At 35.4% G+C, this 19,660-nt stretch overlaps 1 protein-coding gene across 4 annotated transcripts in view; it reads right to left on the bottom strand.

The window, feature by feature from the left end:
* The window catches only part of LRRC7 (leucine rich repeat containing 7), a 510,593-nt gene that overhangs the window by 90,506 nt on the left and 400,427 nt on the right, over nt 1-19,660 (bottom strand). For 3 of the 4 annotated variants that reach the window (XM_075999305.1, XM_075999314.1, XM_075999310.1), the window contains exons 21-23: nt 17,688-19,368; nt 13,651-13,791; nt 4,139-4,258 (exon numbers count right to left, since the gene is read on the bottom strand). In XM_075999305.1, coding sequence (XP_075855420.1) covers nt 4,139-4,258; nt 13,651-13,791; nt 17,688-19,368 — 1,942 coding nt within the window. The remainder of the gene's footprint in view (nt 1-4,138; nt 4,259-13,650; nt 13,792-17,687; nt 19,369-19,660) is intronic. The other variant, XM_075999312.1, reaches the window with a different exon arrangement.

The following is a 19,660-nucleotide window of genomic DNA, read 5'->3' as shown; positions in this document are numbered from 1 at the left end:
TATTAACTTGCGATATTCAATTAATGTATAATAAAAAACTAACTTTAAATAGTTAAAGCATTCTTTATTCTTTTTACTCTGAGAGTTAACAACTAGATATATCTATTTATAGGTTCAAAAAATCTCAAACTTTAAGCAAAGTTGCTGTAACATGGAGCATTCAGAAGCTGCCTATCATGATAGTAGGAAGAAGATACAAATGACTTTGTATATTAAAGACATGATAACATTTTAAAGACATAGTATATTATTTCCCATTTGACAAGAAGTATAAAAGTTTAATAAAGTTTTCAGGTAGACTAAATAATTATTTTAGCCTTTAATAAGGTTAACCACCAGTTCACAAATGTTTAATCAATCATGGGATTGCATGGGGTCTTTAAAGCAAGTAGGGAGGCAAGGAAATGATCATCATGATGTGTATTGATGGTATATGGTATGATTATAAATGCAGTACTATGGACTTTGAAAATGGATTTCATATAAAATGGATGTATGGATGGATAATATAAACACTTGTTGCATTTAGAGTAATAAATGAGTAAGACTTCTCCTTTTAAGGTAAAGTGATAGACTTTTTTGCAACTATATAAGTGCATTTGATTCCTTCGTTTGGTTAGGCAGCTTGCTCTTGACCCCAATAGACACTCTCTCCCTGTCCTGCCATCATATTCATTCTCTCATCTTTCCTCAAAAAGAAGCAGATTTCCCCCCTTTCTTGTCTGAGATTTGCAATTTTCCCATCACTAATGGTTTTCTTCCCTTCAGCTTTTAAATATGTTCAGGTATTTGCCATCTTAAATATCTTAAATATTTCTCTATCTTCCTTCTAACTCACATAGTTCCATTCCTCTTGCTAGGGGAGGTGGGAAGTCCTTAGCTATTTTGGATCAGTGAGATGTAAGAAGAGGACTGTTGAAGGATTCAGGGATAAAAGGGTCTTCTCCTAAGAGATAGTTACTAGAAGTCTGTTTCTCTCTCTTGCTGGATCTGAAAAAGGAAGCTCATAACACAAATTGTCATTGATAAACATAATTATGAAAGGAATAAGTTTAAGGATAAAGCCAACAATGTGATGGCAGGGGAAAATGGGAAAAAATTCCTTAAGTGTTTAATAATAGAGAACCAAGGATTAAATATGAGGATTAGCCTAGATCTTGGCTACTTCTTATGTTAGCTAAATATTTCCTTAATATTAAAAGTGTTTGCATTGAATTTTCTACAACTTGCTGTAGAAATCATCCTATTGATAGAATCTTTGATTATTCTGTCTCTGTCTCTTCTTCCTAAGTATTTTAGGTCTCTTAGATGTTGTTCCATGGGGTTCTGTGCCATTCTTCTGTCTCACTCACGGCTCAGTAATAGCGTGTTTTGATCACTCCTAAATTTGTATCTCCAGCTAAGCTTTTTCTACTGAACTTTAGATAAATATATCCAAATATCCACTGAACACTTCCACTTAAATGCCCGAAAGATACATACCCAAATCAATATAATAAAACCTAAACTTCCCCTCTCCTTCTCCTGTTACTCTTTCTGTATTTCTCCTCTTGGCAAATGAAACACCATCACTCACTCGACCAAATTAGAAACCTGGGTATTAACTTTGGAACTTTTTTTTTTTTTTTTTTTTTTTTTTTTTGAGACAGAGTCTCGCTTTGTTGCCCAGGCTAGAGTGAGTGCCGTGGCGTCAGCCTAGCTCACAGCAACCTCAAACTCCTGGGCTCAAGCGATCCTTCTGCCTCAGCCTCCCGAGTAGCTGGGACTACAGGCATGCGCCACCATGCCCGGCTAATTTTTTATATATATATCAGTTGGCCAATTAATTTCTTTCTATTTATAGTAGAGACGGGGTCTCGCTCTTGCTCAGGCTGGTTTTGAACTCCTGACCTTGAGCAATCCGCTCGCCTCGGCCTCCCAAGAGCTAGGATTACAGGCGTGAGCCACCACGCTGGAACTTTTAACTATCCTCTATGCCCTATGTCTAATCACAGATAATTTTGACCCTGCCTTTTAAGACTATATTGGATCTATGCCTTTCTGTCCACTACCCATTGTTACTGTCTAATGTCCCTGGATCATTGTGGGAGCTTCTTACCTGGTTCCATTGTCTCCCACCATTCTCTCCAATTTCTTATCTGAAAAGCTGTCAGTGTCCTCTAAATGAAAATGTGACCATGTCCTTTCCCTATTTAAAACACTTTAATGTTCTCCTTCCTATTTCCTACATGATGAAGCCCAGCATGGTTTGGCTTCTGCTTATCCCTCCAGCCTTATTTGACACCACTCCTCTCTTCTCAACTTCCTTTCATTTCCTGACTAAACAGGTACCCTTTCCAGGTGTTTTCATAGCCCTATATCCCATCTTGACAGCACTCACCACATCGTATTGTATTTTCCTGTAGCAATGGATATCATTACCCAATAGGCAAATTAGCAACATGCATAGTGCCTCAAAATCAGTAACATTACAAATTATTTTGGATAAATAAAATTTGACATTTAGTGTACTTTTTTTTAAAGCACTGAAGTAGTCATCAAGGAGAAAAGTCATCTAGGTCACAAAGAATGTATGCAAGTATGTAATATGTATGTAAGTTATGAATCATAATTATAAAATGAATACTCATGAGCTTAAAAACTAGAGAGTAAGAACCACAATTAGACTTCAGAATTAGAATAGCACTGATAATTGTATCAGCTTCCTCCCTGATCCTACCACTACCTTCCCTTTAGAGGTAACCACAATTCTGAATATTCTATTTAACATTCACTTAAAACAGTAGTTTTCTTTCCCATGTACTTATGCCTAAACAGTGTATTTTCAATCTTGCTTGTTTTCGAGATTTATAAATATGGTATTCCTGATGTTTTCAATCTCCTGGAACTTTTTTCCCGCTTAAATTATGTTTCTAAAGTTTATACACATTATTGTAATTATAGTTTACTAACTTTTCATGGCTGTGAAATATTCCTTTGTGTGAAAGCATAACTTATTTACATAATCTCCTGGTGATGGAAATTTGAGGTTTTCCAGTTTGCTGGTATTGTAAACATTACAAGTACCTTGTGACATGTATAAAAGTTTTTCTAGTATAACATCTTAGGAGGAGAATTGCTGGAAAGTAGGGTATGTTCATGTTCAGCTTTATAAGATAATTTGTTACCTAAGTGATTGTGCCTTATGTTACTATAAAAAGTATAAAAAAGTTTCCATTGCTGTTATACTTGCAAACAACTTATATTTTTCAGATTTCTTAACTTTTGTCAGTCTAGTAAATGTAAAATAGCATCTTTTGCATTTCTCTGATTGATAAAAAGGTTCAGTTTATTTTAATGTTTATTTATCCTACTGATATTTTGGCAGTTTAAAAAATTGTGTTGTATGTCTTTATTATTGATTTGTAGGAGTTTTAAAAAATATATTCTGCAATGATGCAAATCCCTTGTCCCTCTTATATATTGCAACTATCTTCTCCCAGGTTGTGGCTTTCCTTTTACTCCTGTTATGGCGAACTATCATATAGTATTATAATTAACTACTTACCACTTAGCATACTTAACTAGATTAAAAGGTTCTTGAGGTAAGAAACCATACCTCACTCATTTTTGTTTCCCCAGCAAAATAATTTTATTTACTATCTACTAGTAAGTGCTCCACACAAAATAGTGTACATACAGTTGCTCAGTAAATGTTTGTTGAATGAAAGGGGACTTTAGATATAATGAATCCGTCTTTTTGTGGTCAAATCTCATTTTATGCAAATTGGCTAAAACACACTGCTGAAACTGAGAGAATTGGAAGTATATGTCACATACCTTTCTGTATTTGCATTTCAGAGATGGGTAGTAAGAGGTTAGAATATCTTAAGATACTCTTAAGACAAAGATGTAATATCTGCAGAGAGGTGGCAGGATGTTGTTTATAAACATTCGTTACCAACTCTGGACACTTGACAGTGTCTATTTTCCATAGTTTTCAATGCACTTACAGTTAACCAAACATGCTAGAGTAGGATAATATTTAACCTAAAGTTATCACAAAGTTAGAAATGATGTTAAGACACAAGATATGGATTACATATTACAATGGATGTGGAAGGTTCATGGTTTGTGTCATCAATTTAAAATTGGTTACCTTTTTAGTAATGGTGTCCGGAGGTACATCCCGCCTCCCAAGTGGGTAAGGATTCCATTGGCCACTAGGAGATACATCTTCTTGTCCATTGTCTAAAATGTTGCTTTGCTGGGACGGGGTCTATTGCAAAAATGGTATGGCATTCTTTAGTGATGTAGCAGAAGTTTACCATAGTTTTCTGAAAAGAGTCCCTAATGATTATGGCAAAATTAATTTTGTTTAATTGCATAAAAACATTCTGAACTGGAAATATTATTAGATACTATTTACTAGGTACAAATTCTAAATTGACAGCTTTTTAGAAGCAATGAGAAATATAATTAAGATAACCATCTTAGAGTTATTTACTGAATTTTAAAGAAAAGTTTAGATTATTTACAATACCTGAATAAAAATGATCAGAATAAAATCAAGTGTTAAAATCCACAACATTTAAAATTGTCTTAATTTGTCTCTTTAGTACAATCTTACTATTTAGAATATAAATTGAAACCATATAATACATAGAATGTAACTTCCAATATTCCAAACCAGAACCTAAAATAAATTTTATAAGGCTGTATTGATTCTGGGAGAATATGCCTTGCACTAATCCAAAATAGTGTTACCACTGGCATAATGCAAGATTTATGGCATTATCTATAAATAGCCTTGAGGGAAATATTAAAGCAACATCAAAAATATGCTATTAGAAAAAATTACGCTATTAGACTCACAGTATAAATAAATCATGACTGCTTTGAGTACCAAATTTATTTATTTATATAAATCACTTATGTATTTACATTTAAATTCTTCATATATATTTTTGGCTCTTTTTCTGCCTATTATTTTTAACAAATAATAATACCCTTTTCTTTATTATTACTAATATTAAATATTTGGGGGCAACTCCCTATTCTAATCTGAGTAATAGCAAGCAATCACACACCATCAGAAAGATAGCCCCCAGCGGAGGGATATATAGTGGTATATTTGTATCTATTTTTGCAAAGGCTTTTTTCCTTCCCTAGTCTATAGGATATAGGAGTACTGGTTGGTTTCCTTGGGAATTCTTATGTGGTTGAGATATGCCCCAGTGCTACCTGTGCCATTTTCTGCACTTGTTTTAAATACTTCCTACTGATAAAGCCTGGTTAGAGAGTGTATATGCTGCTGCACTTTGTGTAAGGAATCATCCTCCAACCCTAGAAAGGGAGAACTGGACTATTCTCTTTATAATATGTTATAGATGGGCTGCTTACCAGACATAACCTGGTTATATTGAGTTCCCAGTTTGTTTTCCTTGGAAAAACAATTATATATCTGGTTATATTAAGTTCCCATTTTGTTCTCCTTTAAAACACAATTATATAATCACTCTATCTGCATTCTGACCACATGCATTTTTTAAAAAGCATTGTTTGAAAAAATTTTAGAATAGCATTTATTATGACTCTAGGTGACATCTTCCTTGGGTTGACTGGATATAATGAAAGCTAAGGAGATAACTCAGTTTTCTTCTCATACCTTGGTAATGTGAATTATTTTTTCATAAGCCTATCAGAAAATATAAAAAAAAAAACAGAGGAAAAGGGTACTGAATTTAAGTTCCTGGGTTATTTAGGAATGAGTGGGTGTTTATTTGAAAAATCAAATGTAGATAACACATTGAAATTACATGTTACTTGAAAATACCCAGGTAGCTATTCAACGCCTGTCTGTTTTCAAGCATTGATTTTCTAGTTTTCATGTTTTCTAGATGAATATGTTTGCATATGCCCATACACAATTTTACATATATTAAAATATGGAATATACAAATACTGAAATTAAGCAGTTAAAACATAATTATGCAGGTTAAACACCACTGGTCAGTGTTTTCTTTTTGATTTTTTAGTACTTATGTCTTTTCTGACTTGGTGTGTTTGCCAGTGAAGTGGGATAATTAATATGTTCATGCTCATCTGGCTAGGTCCATGCAATGCAAATTTTTGAGATGTGGCCAGAATTCAACACAGATTTCCTTTTTTATCCCCATATCATCCCCATCTCCATCTCTATTTCCTCTACCACACTTGCTTTAGCTGCTCAGACATGACTCTGAGTCATTGTTAGAGAGCAAATGAGAATCACAAAATTCTTTTCCGTGTAAAAAAAGAGGCTGAAGCCCTTTAGTCAAAATCCTAATATGATGGTGTAGGCTCTTACTAGTTTATAGGTTAATATCTCTCTTTTTTAAAATTAGAATTAACAATCCCACCAATTCTTCTATATTACAGGTGCCAGAGGGAACATAAAGATGCAAACACATAAAAGAAGATATTCTTTTTTATCTTTATCTTTTTATATTTTTTTATCTTTATCGAAAAGATAATTTTGATAGCAAAATTGAAATAATTTCCTGAAAGCAACTTCTATGTAAGAATGCTCTGGCCTTTTTGTTTTTATTAAATGAAATACCCAGTGGTGACTTAAATTTGCAGAAACAGAAAGATCATGAAAACAATTTATTAACATTTAGTGGTAGTGTTGGTGGGGACCAAAAAGAGAATTATGCAGTATGTTCACATTCTTTCCCAAAGGGGTATAGCTATTGTATATAAATCCAGTTGCTTAGCTGCTAAAATTATATAATAGGCTCAAAGGTGCTCCTGAAAAATATTTTTAAAAATTAAGCTGTCACTCTTGAAATTTATTATTTCAGAGAAAATAACCAAACTGAGGTTCAATTATTCATTCAATTATTTTTTGGACCACATTCTTGATATTTTCTTCAGACACTTTATTTATCTATTTTTTTAAGAGACAGGGTCTTTCTCTGCCACCCAGGCTGGAATACAGTGTTGCAATCATAGCTCATTGTAGCCTCAAACTTCTGTGCTCAAGAGATCCTCCTGCCTCAGTCTCCCCAGTAGCTTGGACTACAGGCATGCACCACCATGCCCAGCTAATTTTTAAATTTTTTTCTTGCTGTGTTGCCCAGGCTGGTCTGGAACTCCGGGCCTCAAGTGATCCTCCTGCTTTGGCCTCCCAGAGTGCTGGGATTACAGGCATGAGCCACTGCACCTGGCCAAATATTTTCTTTAGGTACGAGTAAAAATGAATCTTATTTTCCTCATTATATACAACTAATTAAAGATAAAAAAACATGGAAAATCATCAAAATACACCATTCCCTTAGCCTCTAAATTATGTAAGTATTCAATATTTCATAAAGTAATAGAGAAAATGGCCAGTGTGATTTAGTGAAAATGAGAAATTATTATGTTTCATAAGAAATGCAGTAATGCTGTAGAAGTCTTACTGAACAGATGCTATCCCTAAACATGAGTGTAGACATTTGTAGATTTAATATTTATGATTTTGACTATTGTGAATGATCATGAATGTCTACTTGAAGGAGTAATTTCTAATTTTGCTGAGACAAATGTGCATTTATGCCTATCTATGCGTATGTTTGCATATGTATATGTCTATGCATGTATGTACATATGTACAAACATATGTGTATGAACAGAATTCACATAAGTTAAATAAGCTTAGCTGATACAGCAGCTTCGCTCTGATCTGTTAATCAATGAGTGCACAGTATGCTTGGAAAATTATACTTACTGCATTTTGTTGGAGAAATTGCATTAGAGTGGTATTAAAATTTGGCACTTTGCAAAGGTGTTGGGACATATCACTTAAGAACACAAGGATCTGTTTTGTTGAGTAATTGGAACATGGTTCATAAAGAGATTAAATTGTTAAAAACAATTTTTTGCAAGTGTTTCCAGTGAAATTGTTGTTATATTATTCTCTTTCATCATACTTTTTGGAAAATATAGGTATTACAAAGGTCAATATACACCAAGCTTGGATCTAAGTGATTATGATTCCATGGGCCTCAATCTGAAGGTAGTAATGTAATGCCCAAATAATTTTTAAGCCAACATTTCATTATAATAGTGATGAAGCACCCATGTGAGCACTAACATTATTGTTAAATATTTTGGTGATTTTAGCCACTGTCTATGAGAATTTATGTGGATTTACAGGCTGAAAGTTTTTTTCATAATTAGAAAGGTAAGCAAATCTTCCTTGAGGGATAGGTAGCCAATAATAAATGCAACAAAATTGATAAAAATTATATACATGAGTTGCTCCGAGGTGCAGCATAAATCTTGCTTTGCTTGCAGCAGGAAAAAAAATGGCATTAACAAAGTAACCCTTGGCACTAGGGTGAATAAATGCATACCAAATGTTGGTACTATCTGATCCTGAGCATTTGCATAGATCCAGTAAGAAAGGACATTAGAAATTTAAAAATAGTTTAGCTGCAAACATTGCTATCTAAATTTCTCTAACTCAAAATCTGGTGGGATGAATATAAACTAATTCACCAATTTTAATAAAACAAATGGTGGGACCAATTTCTTCCAGGCAAAATTATATGATAAGGTTATCTAATATGTATATTTCTATGATGTTAGCTTTCCTGTCCCTGAAATTAAAATTAATTTGTATTAGTGCCTAATTCAATAAGCCAATAAACAGTAGATGTGATGGGATAATATCATGGTGATAGAAGTTCAAAAAAAGGACAAGAGAAAACTATCAATTTCTCCAGTGTAGAAGAGACCATACTATTTATTGGCAGCCATATACCTGCTGACAGAGAGTTAGGAAAGGCCAACGATTTCTTCCCCAGCCCTGCTTCTCTCCAGGGCTGCAGCAGTCTGGATGATTAATGAGTGAATTTCTTGGGTCCATAACCTTTAGCCTTTCGCTGCTACCAAACATAATTCTTGGTGATATTGAGTGCTCAGGAAATGCAAGTGGATCTGAACAAGCACAAGGTAATTACTAACTTTCATTAAGTTAGCTAACTAAGAGAGCACTATACCTGTAACACATAGGGAATGATTAGGATCATGATATGCTTTGGATGAGTTAATATATTCTACTTGTATATTCTTTTCTCCATCCATAATATCACCTTCTCTCGGTTGTTCTGAAGACAATGTGAGATAATAATGCATAGGAAAGAGGTTTATCAACTATGATGAGTCATGTTCTATGAAAATGTTAGGTTTTACAAACATTTGAGAAAGCATCACCATATAGTAGAAAGAATATGTACGTGGGTACCGAGCAAAGGCAGATTTAAATTCCACCTAATACTACATTAAATGCAGGGGAGACAACGGTGAAACAGTAAAACTGCATTCTTTTGTGTGACACATGAGCCTAAGTTTCCTCATCTGTACAATGGACATAAATATGTCCTTTGAGGGTTTTAGTGAGTTGTGAGAAAAAATATATTTAAAGTGCCTCATAGAGCTTTAGTAGATTTTCAATAAATCCTAGTTCTTTTTTTCTCCCAATGGAAATATGTATTGATATGCATAATTTAGATAGCAAAAATGATAGTTTGTACTGACATTTTACAATGTTGTATTTCTCACTGATAACATAAAATTCAAGACAGCAGCTAAGCTCAAATACAATAGTACACATCCAAAGAAACACATGGAACCATTAATAACATCATAGAAAATTGCCTTAAATGCTTTTTGGAAAGGCAGTAAATAAATGATAAATCAATAAATGAATGAATGAATGAATAAATAAATAGAAAATACTAATAACTCCACAGTCTGGTTCAATGTTCTAGTTCCTAAATATTATTAAATTTTCTAGGAAACTATAATAGCATAAGCATCAATAAATGAAAATATTAAAAAAATTAAATTTATTAATTCTGTTGTCATTTTGGTATTTTCTTAATACCATAAAGCATTCCCCAAAATTATTATAGAATATACAATTTACTACAGTACAGAAAGTCTGTATTTAGCTTGTAATCCATGAAAATGTACAAGTGTCAACCTGGCATGTAATAAATATGAAAAAATTAGAAATATTCAAAATACCTAGCAAAATCTGGGAGAGTGTTCCCTTTTCATCCATATAAACATTCACTATGTAAATACTTTCTCAAGTGCAGAGTTCTTTAATCTTTACTCATGAATAATTATATCCTTTAATTAGTTTATTTCAAATGTGTTTAAAAACAGTCCTGGTGCAGCAGAGGAAATACAAAAAGGTGTTCCTCATTGTTGCAAGAGGCAAGTCTTGGCAAACAGAAAAGATGGGAATGGGGTCTGGATGTTAGCCCCTGCATGGTCCGTGGGAAGGGCATCACCTGTTCAAATGTAGGTTGCAACTCCCTTTCCAGTGCTTAAGTTCTAATAGGTGAAAACCTTAATTTAGATTCCTTAAGAAACTTCATTCATTCTTTCTAGAACACCCCAGACTCATTTGCCATGGCATCTACCTAGAGATGGCCAATATTACCATTCAGGAATTTTATGAATAAAAAAGAACACCTCACTATCTTTTTATCTATCGAATTGCCACTAGAGAAGGAACAGTTTTGTCAATTTTATTTACTGAAAATATTTGTTTATACATTGATCTTACTTTTTATTTTAGTGCAATTCTCATGGCTAATGAGCATTTAGGGGCTGCAAATAAATCTTAAATACCTGAGACATTAATTTTTATTATCTTAAGTAGCAAGACAAAATGTTGTAATAGCCTTTTATGCATTTCTAAATCAAAGGAAAATGATTTTTGCCTATCTCCTCTCCTGGGGAGAAAGGTTTAGGGAAACTGAACCTCAATCATGGGACTGGGTTAGTAATGATGAGTGGACAGGGATAAACCGAGAAACACATTTTACAAGAGGTTGCTCTAAAGCCTGGCAGAAAAACAAACATTTTCAAATCAAAGCTCTGTAGAAGAGACATATATGGGCATGGAGGTGAAAGAGGAAATACAAAAAGGTGTTCCTTCCTCATTGTTGCAAGAGGCGATTCTTGGCAAACAGAGAGGACAGGAATAGGGTCTGGAGGCTTAGATTGGAATCCATGGGAGGAGGTAGAGCCTGGAACTATTCATGAAACTGATTAAGTAGCCAGTGCCTGATAAGGTTCCTGCACTGGTGATGGGGCAGTTGTCCCAGCTGCCTAAATGCTTCAAGTTTATAGGTCTTAAACTGATAAGTTTGGGACCATAATATCTTTGCAGTGATGGAGTATTTGCCCTGCCTGTGTGTCTTTTTCATGCCTTGCTGTACCTTCATTCTCCTCCCTCCTCATTGTCTTTGGTGCAGATAATAAAGTATTGATGATAATTTATTTTGAGGTGGAGACTTTCAATACTTGAATTATTCTTGGTTTGCATCCAAACAGACTGAGGTTTGCAACCATCTGACTGAGGATGGTTGAGAAGTCCCCAAATATAACTCTGCATTATTTCTGTTACAGATCATCTTAGAATTATAGTAATAGATAGTGAATCTATCTAGGGTAGTCCAAATGACATAAGAAAATTAATATAGCAATACAGAGGTACCTAATTTATGTTTGGAGAATAAGTTAGACACTGAGAAACACTGTTTCAAGCATATTGCCATTTTTCAGATACTGATGTATCTATATTATTAATATTATATATATTGATGAATAAATGTAGCCCAAATTAGGCAAAATAAGGGAGTCTCTATATAATTTCAGAGGGTTCAGGCAATAGCTTCCTTAATACCAAGATCTCTTTAATCTGCTTGCTGAATTTTGAAATTTCATGATTTGGGTTTGAAGATTTGATTTGTATCTAATTGCCAAGGCCTCTAGGAGAGGTGTCTATTTAAAGCTGTGGTATATAACAAGGTGCAGTGGCTCATGCCTGTAATTCTAGCACTCTGCACGGCTGAGGTGGGGAGTATTATTTGAGGCCAGGAGTTCAAGATCAGCCTGAGCAAAAGCAAGACCCTATCTCTATAAAAAATAGAAAAATCAGCCAGGTGGGGGGCATCTGCCTCTAGTCCCAGCTACTCAGGAGGCTGAGGCAGGAGGATTGCTTGAGCCCAGGAGTTTGAGGTTACAGTGAGCTAGGATGATGTCATTGCACTCTAGCCAGGGTGACAGAGCCAAACCCTGTCTCAAGAAAAAAAAGCTGTGATATCTCATTTATTCCTTAGTGCAATTAAGTTTCAAGGCCTTTTTGAAAACTGGTTTTGTTAGGGAAGAGGATGAGAGCCTTGGGCATCTGAGAGGACATGAAGAACAGGTTCCATATAGTAGGAACTCAAGTAAAAATAGTTGTGCTGATGGCATGCTGGAGACAATTTGTACTTGAGATCCAACTATACATGAATCTTCCCAATTTTGAGTTCAATGACATTAAGTTGGCACCTTGAAATTGGCCATAGTGGGAGTATTATATCACTGACATTGGAAAATACCACAAATCAGGGCCTTGTTTTTCTCCCTAGAGAGAAAGTTACCAGCCCACCACTGGTCTAGCAACATGAGACTGAGGACAGGAAAAATAACATTCAAAGGCTCTCAATTTAGTGGGTTTTGTTTGTTTGTTTGTTTTAAAGTGGTGGTAGGTGATGAAAAAGCTGTGGATATAAATGACTTTTTGATTTTGTTATTCTATTCACAGTAGGAGCCAAATCGTCCAGAGTTAGGGAATGTTATTAAAGACTAATTTAACAATAAAATGAATTTGAGGTCTATGACCTTAATTCTTCTGGGATGGGAGTTTGTTTCATATGTTTATTAATTTTATTAAGAGAGAAGTGTTTGGAGGCTGCTGTCATTCTCTCATCCCTGCTTCGCATTGCTTTTTTCAAAACAACTTGCTAGGCTAATTATTATATTAATATATAGCCATAATGACATATTGTGTGAAAATGACTCATGAGTCTCCACTAAAATGTAATGAAGACAGAGACGATAATCAATTTAAACATGTAAAATGTGCATTCTCAGCTTTGCTTGAATAAAATAAGCAGAAATATTCCTTTAATAATGGGAATGTTTCCTCTTCCAGTATATTCCCTTTCAAATGTGCTTACATTCTCATTTAAAACCAAGTGAACTGGCTACTTTTCCATTAACCTAGTTTTCTAAGCCACAAACTTGTTTCTCATATTTTACTTCTATGTTATATTCCCCCCCACACAAAAATGGGCTGAAGAAGCAATTAGAAGTGCTAACCACTTAATTTCCATTCTAATTTAGGATCCTACATCTTTTCCAAAGGAATCGATTGAAATCCAATAATTCCAGCTCTGTTCTCAGAATGCATCACCAAGAGAAGATAGGGCTATCTCCAAAAAAGAAAAATAAATAAATAAATATATAAACTTAAAAGAAATAAAAACAAAGGAAAAAAGACAAGGGAAATGAATAATAAGAAAAATGAGCCTTAAAGCAACACAAAAAGCCATGTACCTGCTCAATCCAAAAAGCAAAGCTCAGTCCAAAAAGCAGTAACCTGATAACCAGTCTAGCTACAAATATTCAATTAGCAGCTAAGAATTTGGGCTCTACATTATTTGCCCTTGTGCTTTTTGGACTCATGAGAGTCTATAATAAGCAGGGTTGTACGTACAGCCTAAACACATTAAGTGAACAAATAACATTAATTGGCTTTGGTATGCTGACACATGTAGGGCAGTCCATACTTACTTTCTGAAGAGGTAGTTCTTGATGATCAAATTTAGACTTAGTCTGCAAGTTTAAAGTCATGCTTCTGCCTGCATGCATTGCTGAAATACCTCCATAGGGCAGCATGCCAAGGTTAACTGTGTTGTGTTTGTAAGCAGCATTCTGAGTAGAGGAAATAATCATGTGACAGGGTGTGAACACATGCTCAACAAACTGATTATTACATGAACATGTTTAAATTTATAACATTTAACTTTAAGCAGGCAAACAGTAACTTTCTTTTTTAAACATGCACTTGATCAGACAGAAGCATACAGTAAACAGTGTTAGTTATGCACATAATGAGTACTGTCCAAAACTACAGAAAAGACAAAAAGCAAAGAAGATACATTCTGTTTTACATTTGCTGCTAACTCAAAGTTATAAAATCTATCTTTTATTTATCATGATTATAGTGACTTTGGACAAGTATTGTTCATCTTTAGTAGTCCATTAATTTAAAAAATTAAAACAGTGAGATTTTAAATTTTACCAGCTGCAAATCTCATGGTCTCTTTCACATTGTGAGATCATCACATAGGAAAGACAAATATTAGCTTCTAATTCTGTCTTAGGCTAATGCATAGCAATGTTAAAGCCAAAATCAGTCTCCTTTATTGCTTAGTCTATAGGCATAATTACAGCAACTCAGAAAAACAGCTGGTCAAAAAAAGAAAAAAAACACATTCAATCTGATCATTGGCTCAATTGAATTTACTTATTAATTCAGTTAAACAAATCAAATAAGTTATATGTGGATCCAAATTTTATAAATTTTTTGGTTCTTAGAAATTACATTTTAAACTAAAGAAATTTCATAATGACACTAAAGCAATTATATTTGTTGAATTATTAATGCTGTTTGTCTAATATGCCTAAATACCTATAGAACACTCTGATGATATTTGCATTGTGGCTAACTTTCAATGGGTGTATCTAAAATTATTCTAAGTGACTGATAGATAATTTTTTTCTATAGAACTTTATTTAAAATGTAAAACATTTTAGGTGCCCTATCAACAAATTGCTTCCACCGGTATAATCTCCACCTTCAACCTACAATGGAAATGAAAGCATTGACAGAATTTGGCCTTTACTTTAAGTGAATCTCTTATTAATATTTTCGGGAAAAAAAAATTACAAAAGTTAACTTAGTATACTATTTCTTAACTGAACATTACTGAACGTTAATTCTGAGGGTGTTATTATCAAAGTAATGATTTTTAGTATCAATGTTTCATTGAGGTCAACTGAAAGAGTATTATACTCCTGATGGTGTGCTTGCCTACCAGTCATATTTATTATGGATTCACGATTATTTCATACATAGATTTTTCATTGTCACCATGCCAAAATTGAAAAGGACACTGAATCTAGCATGTAGATAATTCCTTAAGGTTTAAAATTACTCCAGTCTAGTACTCTCTCAGCTCCTATAGAATAGAAGCAGTCTCAGATATATGGATTCACGTTTTCCATTCTCTGTCACAGTGAGGCTCTGTAGTGGAACCATGAGCCTGGCAGTTAAACTACAGTAGAAAACAAGTCTGTTTCATCTAGGCTTGTACTTGGAGCTGCCTCTCCAAGGTCAGCACTGAGATCTTTTGCCAACATCATGTTGGACTGTTAAGCTTATACAAGGTCCAGGTCTCTAGGCAGTTGTCTTTTATGTGGAATGGGCAAAGATCTTGTAATTTCTAGTGAAACTGTTTTATTTTCAGGGTTCAAATGGTTCAACTAAATTTCACTTAAATTTTACTGGAAACAAAGCACACCATATCTCTGGTGCAGTCTGACTTTGGACAGAATGCTGAGTAGCACAGCTATATCAAAACCAGTTTTACATAATAAATCTGTGCTTTAGTATCCAGAATTCATTTTGCTGGGTAGCTGGGAAGTTTTAAGTAAAGTACAGCCTGAACAGCTCAGTAACTCAGTTGAAAGAGGCAAAGAAATGTTACTTGGAGAAAACAAGAGGAAGAGCTTCCAGGATCTGATGGCTTAAAGTGATACTCTAAGGTAATTTAATTTCTTGGAATTAAATGAGAAGCTATTGAATATACATTGAAATTGTTCTGAAAAGTGAAAGACAGACCCAGGGAATTATAAACAAACAGGGGATATGTGGAGACTAATTAAAAAGGAAGGTGTTGTCATAGCAATGGAAAATACACATGAATTCACTTTTAGTTATCTAGGACAGGCAGGGCCTCCAGACTTTCGCTGATTCAAATCTTCTTCCCCCAGCCCTATCTGCTTCCTTAAAATTCCTGCTGCATGAAGAGGCATTGCCTACTTTTTAGTGGTTCGGAACAAAGGAGAGGAACCATTTATCTGGGACACCAGTAAGGAAGTGATGGTACCGAATGCTTAGAATCTTTTCTTTTTCATGCTTTGTTTTCACTCATTCCTCTGTTGCCTCAAATTACTAGTCATGGTACATATGCTCTAAAAAGCTTCTTATAACCTTTCTTGTCTAGTTCATCTTACCCTGTTACGTATGGTCGTGTCTACACGAGGCCAGAGTTCCCAAACTGTACTGTATTATTTGGCCCCAAATATTTTCGCCCTCCAAGTTATCTGTCTACATGGAGGGTATAACTTGAGGTAAGGCATGGTGACAACCGACCAGGTGTCTCCCACTGACAGCCAGTCATGAGGCTTTGATGAGGCTCCCTTCAATGGGACTGAGCACACCTATTTGAAACAGACATTCTGATGAAATATTTTGCAAGGCAGAACCAATTTCCACATTGAGAAACTAACACCCACACCCACATTTATTAGTTCACTCTTTCCCTAAAAAATTGTTTTCTTGTCATGTAGACACGACCTACAAACAATATAATTATATATTTAAAAAGAGTAAACCTGAAAACACAAAATTCAGTATTAAAGAAATACATAATAAATGTAGTGGCCTGTGCTTTTAGCAGGACACCAAATAAAATAATAAAACTATTGAGTGAAACATTCTGATAGTATATTATTACCCAGATCCCCAATTTAGCATTCAAACCTAGAAACTGAGAACAAATGACCCCATTTTCACAAAAAGTATCTTTAAGAATCTAATGTCAATATAGCACAGACAAAGCCCTCTACATCAAAGCCGCAAAGGACACTGAAGGACGATGGTCAATTGGTAACAGTTCTAGAAAATGAAATGCCCGATTTCTCTTAGAGAGATTTGAACAGGCAACAAAATGTAATTCTAGGTTTTATATGCTATTTGTTTTTACTCTCCCCAATCCCTTACATTCCATGCTTCATTATGACTCAATTTTTAACTGAATTAGGATTAATTTCCTTTTTTTTTGCTGCAATATACATACTAATTTATACATTTGTAGTCTTCATAAAGACACCATCTATTTTTATTTTCTGTGGTATGATTTGAGTTTAAACATTTCCTTCTATATAAAAACCAACATTTTAAATGACAGAATTTTTATTAAATAAATTTATGTGTAGGAGGGATTTAATCTCTGCTGATTTTTCTGTTTCTTGCTGGGAAGATTATTGCTCATTAGAAGTAGTACGTTAGTAGTCCCATAGCAATAACTATGTGCAAATTTTATAAACAAATTAGGCCTGACTTTAATATAAGTGAGTCTGTTCAGAAAGGGGCAAAATACTCACTTTTTATAGATTCAATAAAAATCATACTCTTTAGGTCACTAGAGAATAGTTTTGTGTCCTAGAAGAGGCATTTTGCCTTAATGGCTAGAAAGCAATTGAAGCAGCATCCCATATAATAGAGTCAAATTCTTTCTTACTAACAGTATTTAGGCTAGATTCGATAAATAATTCACCTGCAGGTTACGGACTCTCAGAAAGCATTAAGCAATATCCACAAAAAGTTATTATGATTCATTTCCCCCACAATATAAAGATAAATAAAATACTGATCATCTACTCATTCATGTAGTTCATGCTTCACTACATGTGCTTAGAAATGCCAATAAAGTAACACTAAAGGCAGGAGAGATATTCTTACAGAGAAATGCCAGACATACCCTGTCTAACCTTCTAGCTTCTATATGTCTAAGCAGCTGTTGTCTCCAGTCTGCAGGCATTTTACCACAGCTCTCCTCTCCCTTCACAGGAGTAGGCCTTGTCTTTATATCACTGTTATCTGATGGCTTGTCACCATAGTTACCCAAGTTATAGTCAGACGGTATTTTTTCCAAAAGAGCTGCCATAGTAGGCCTAGCTGAAACTGGCCTGGTCTGGGAGGCACCGTAACTCTCTGTACTGTAGCTTCTTGCAGACAGTGGCCTCCTCTGGGTTAGGTTTTTAACTGGAAAACTTCCCGCCTGAGCTTTCACTTCTTGATATGAAGGGTGTTCATCTTCATACCTGCCATTCCTTTTCAGGAACTGGGACTCAGTCACTGAAACGCTGCTTTGGCGATCCAGCCCTCCCCTATACGGAGGTCTGCCGTACCTATCAGCCGGGGGCAGCTCATGCGGCTCACTGACCCTTCTAAACATGGCCATTTCTGTGGAGCTCACCAGGGAGTCGGCCCTTCTCAAGAAGCCTGCCCTTGCCCCTTGGCTTGCGTACTGGGCGTTCACCACAGCATCCTCATTCATAGACGGCTGCGAAAATGAAAACATTTGCTCCATTGGTGGGTATCCTCTGTACGCTCGAGGGCTAATCAAATCCTTGGCCATGTTTTTGCCGGGCTGCTGCACGTACTCCGAATTGTGTTGAAAAGGGGGTGGTATCCTCTTATCAGATTTCACTTCCACCATTCCTTGAGGATTGAAGCTTTGGTCAAACTGATAGACTTTTTTTGTCATAGATCCTTTTTGTTGTTGTGGCCCTTTACTACTTCCATAAGTGAGCATTTCATCATCCAGCATAGGGACGGACTGGCTTCGAGACATACTGGACATACCATGCTCTGGTGCCAACATTTTATCTGGTCGTTCGTGGCTTCCTAAGTGATCACTTCCAGCAGCATAGTTTTCTAATGGTATATTATAAACTTTGTATGTACCAATGTCAATCTCATCAATACTCTGTGACTTTTTGAATTTATTGGACTTTATATCTTTCATTAATGGGGAAAGCCTCTCTGTGCTTTTGCTAATTGAAATAACACCTTTAGAAGATTCTGGGCGGCAGTGGATTTGAGAAAAGACATTACTAAGACTCCTGTTGGGATTGGAATCATGATACTCCCATGGTACTCCTGGAGAAAAAGGACTAGGTATTTCAGTAGATTCTTTGATATGGTCTTTCCTTTCAGGCAAGGGGCTGGTAGTGGGGGTTGTCTCTAATTTGGAAGGAAAAGCAGTCCTGTCTTCAAAAGGACTAGGGGTTCTGGTCCAATTCTGCCAAGGATTGGAAGGAGGCACTTCTGTTTCTGGTGTGTGTCTGTGTGTAGACTGCTCAAGTTCCAGGGGAACACCAACAATCCTATCCTGCCTGATCAAAGGCCTGCGTCCATGAGAAGCTGTGCTTCTAGATTTCGAACCTAAGAGAGGATTATCGTTGGCATTCTCTGCTGTGGTTTCCTCAGCAACAAACCCTGTGTTGTCATAATGTGAGCCATCAGTCCAGTTGTCAGTGAAAGCATCACCCATTGGCAGCCTGTCAGGGCGCTGTGGTAGATTCCCTGGGGGAACAGCCTCCCGCTGGCTGAGTAATGGCTTTGCATCGAGAGGCTGTGGGAAAGATGGTGCCATCCTGTGAATGCAAAGGGAAGAAGAATTATGAAAACGAGGAAGAGTTGGGTCTTTGCCAGAAAGAGAGCAAGCAGCAAAGAAGGCCACTGTCCTTTAGCTGCTCATTCATCCTCACCTGACTTATGATCAAGATAGTGTTATTATTTCATGTTCAAAAGAAAGCCATCCGTTTACCCTCCTCTAACTTTTATTTCTTCCTACTAATAATCACCTTCTAGCATATAATTTACTTACCTATTATATGTATTGTATATTGTCTCGTGTCCTCTGCTAGAATGTAAACTCACGAGAAC

Source organism: Microcebus murinus, chromosome 2, assembly GCF_040939455.1.
Source record: "Microcebus murinus isolate Inina chromosome 2, M.murinus_Inina_mat1.0, whole genome shotgun sequence".
Taxonomy (NCBI): Eukaryota; Metazoa; Chordata; class Mammalia; order Primates; family Cheirogaleidae; genus Microcebus; species Microcebus murinus.
The sequence above is the reverse complement of the archived record's forward strand: the minus strand, read 5'-3'. Positions and strand labels throughout refer to the sequence as shown.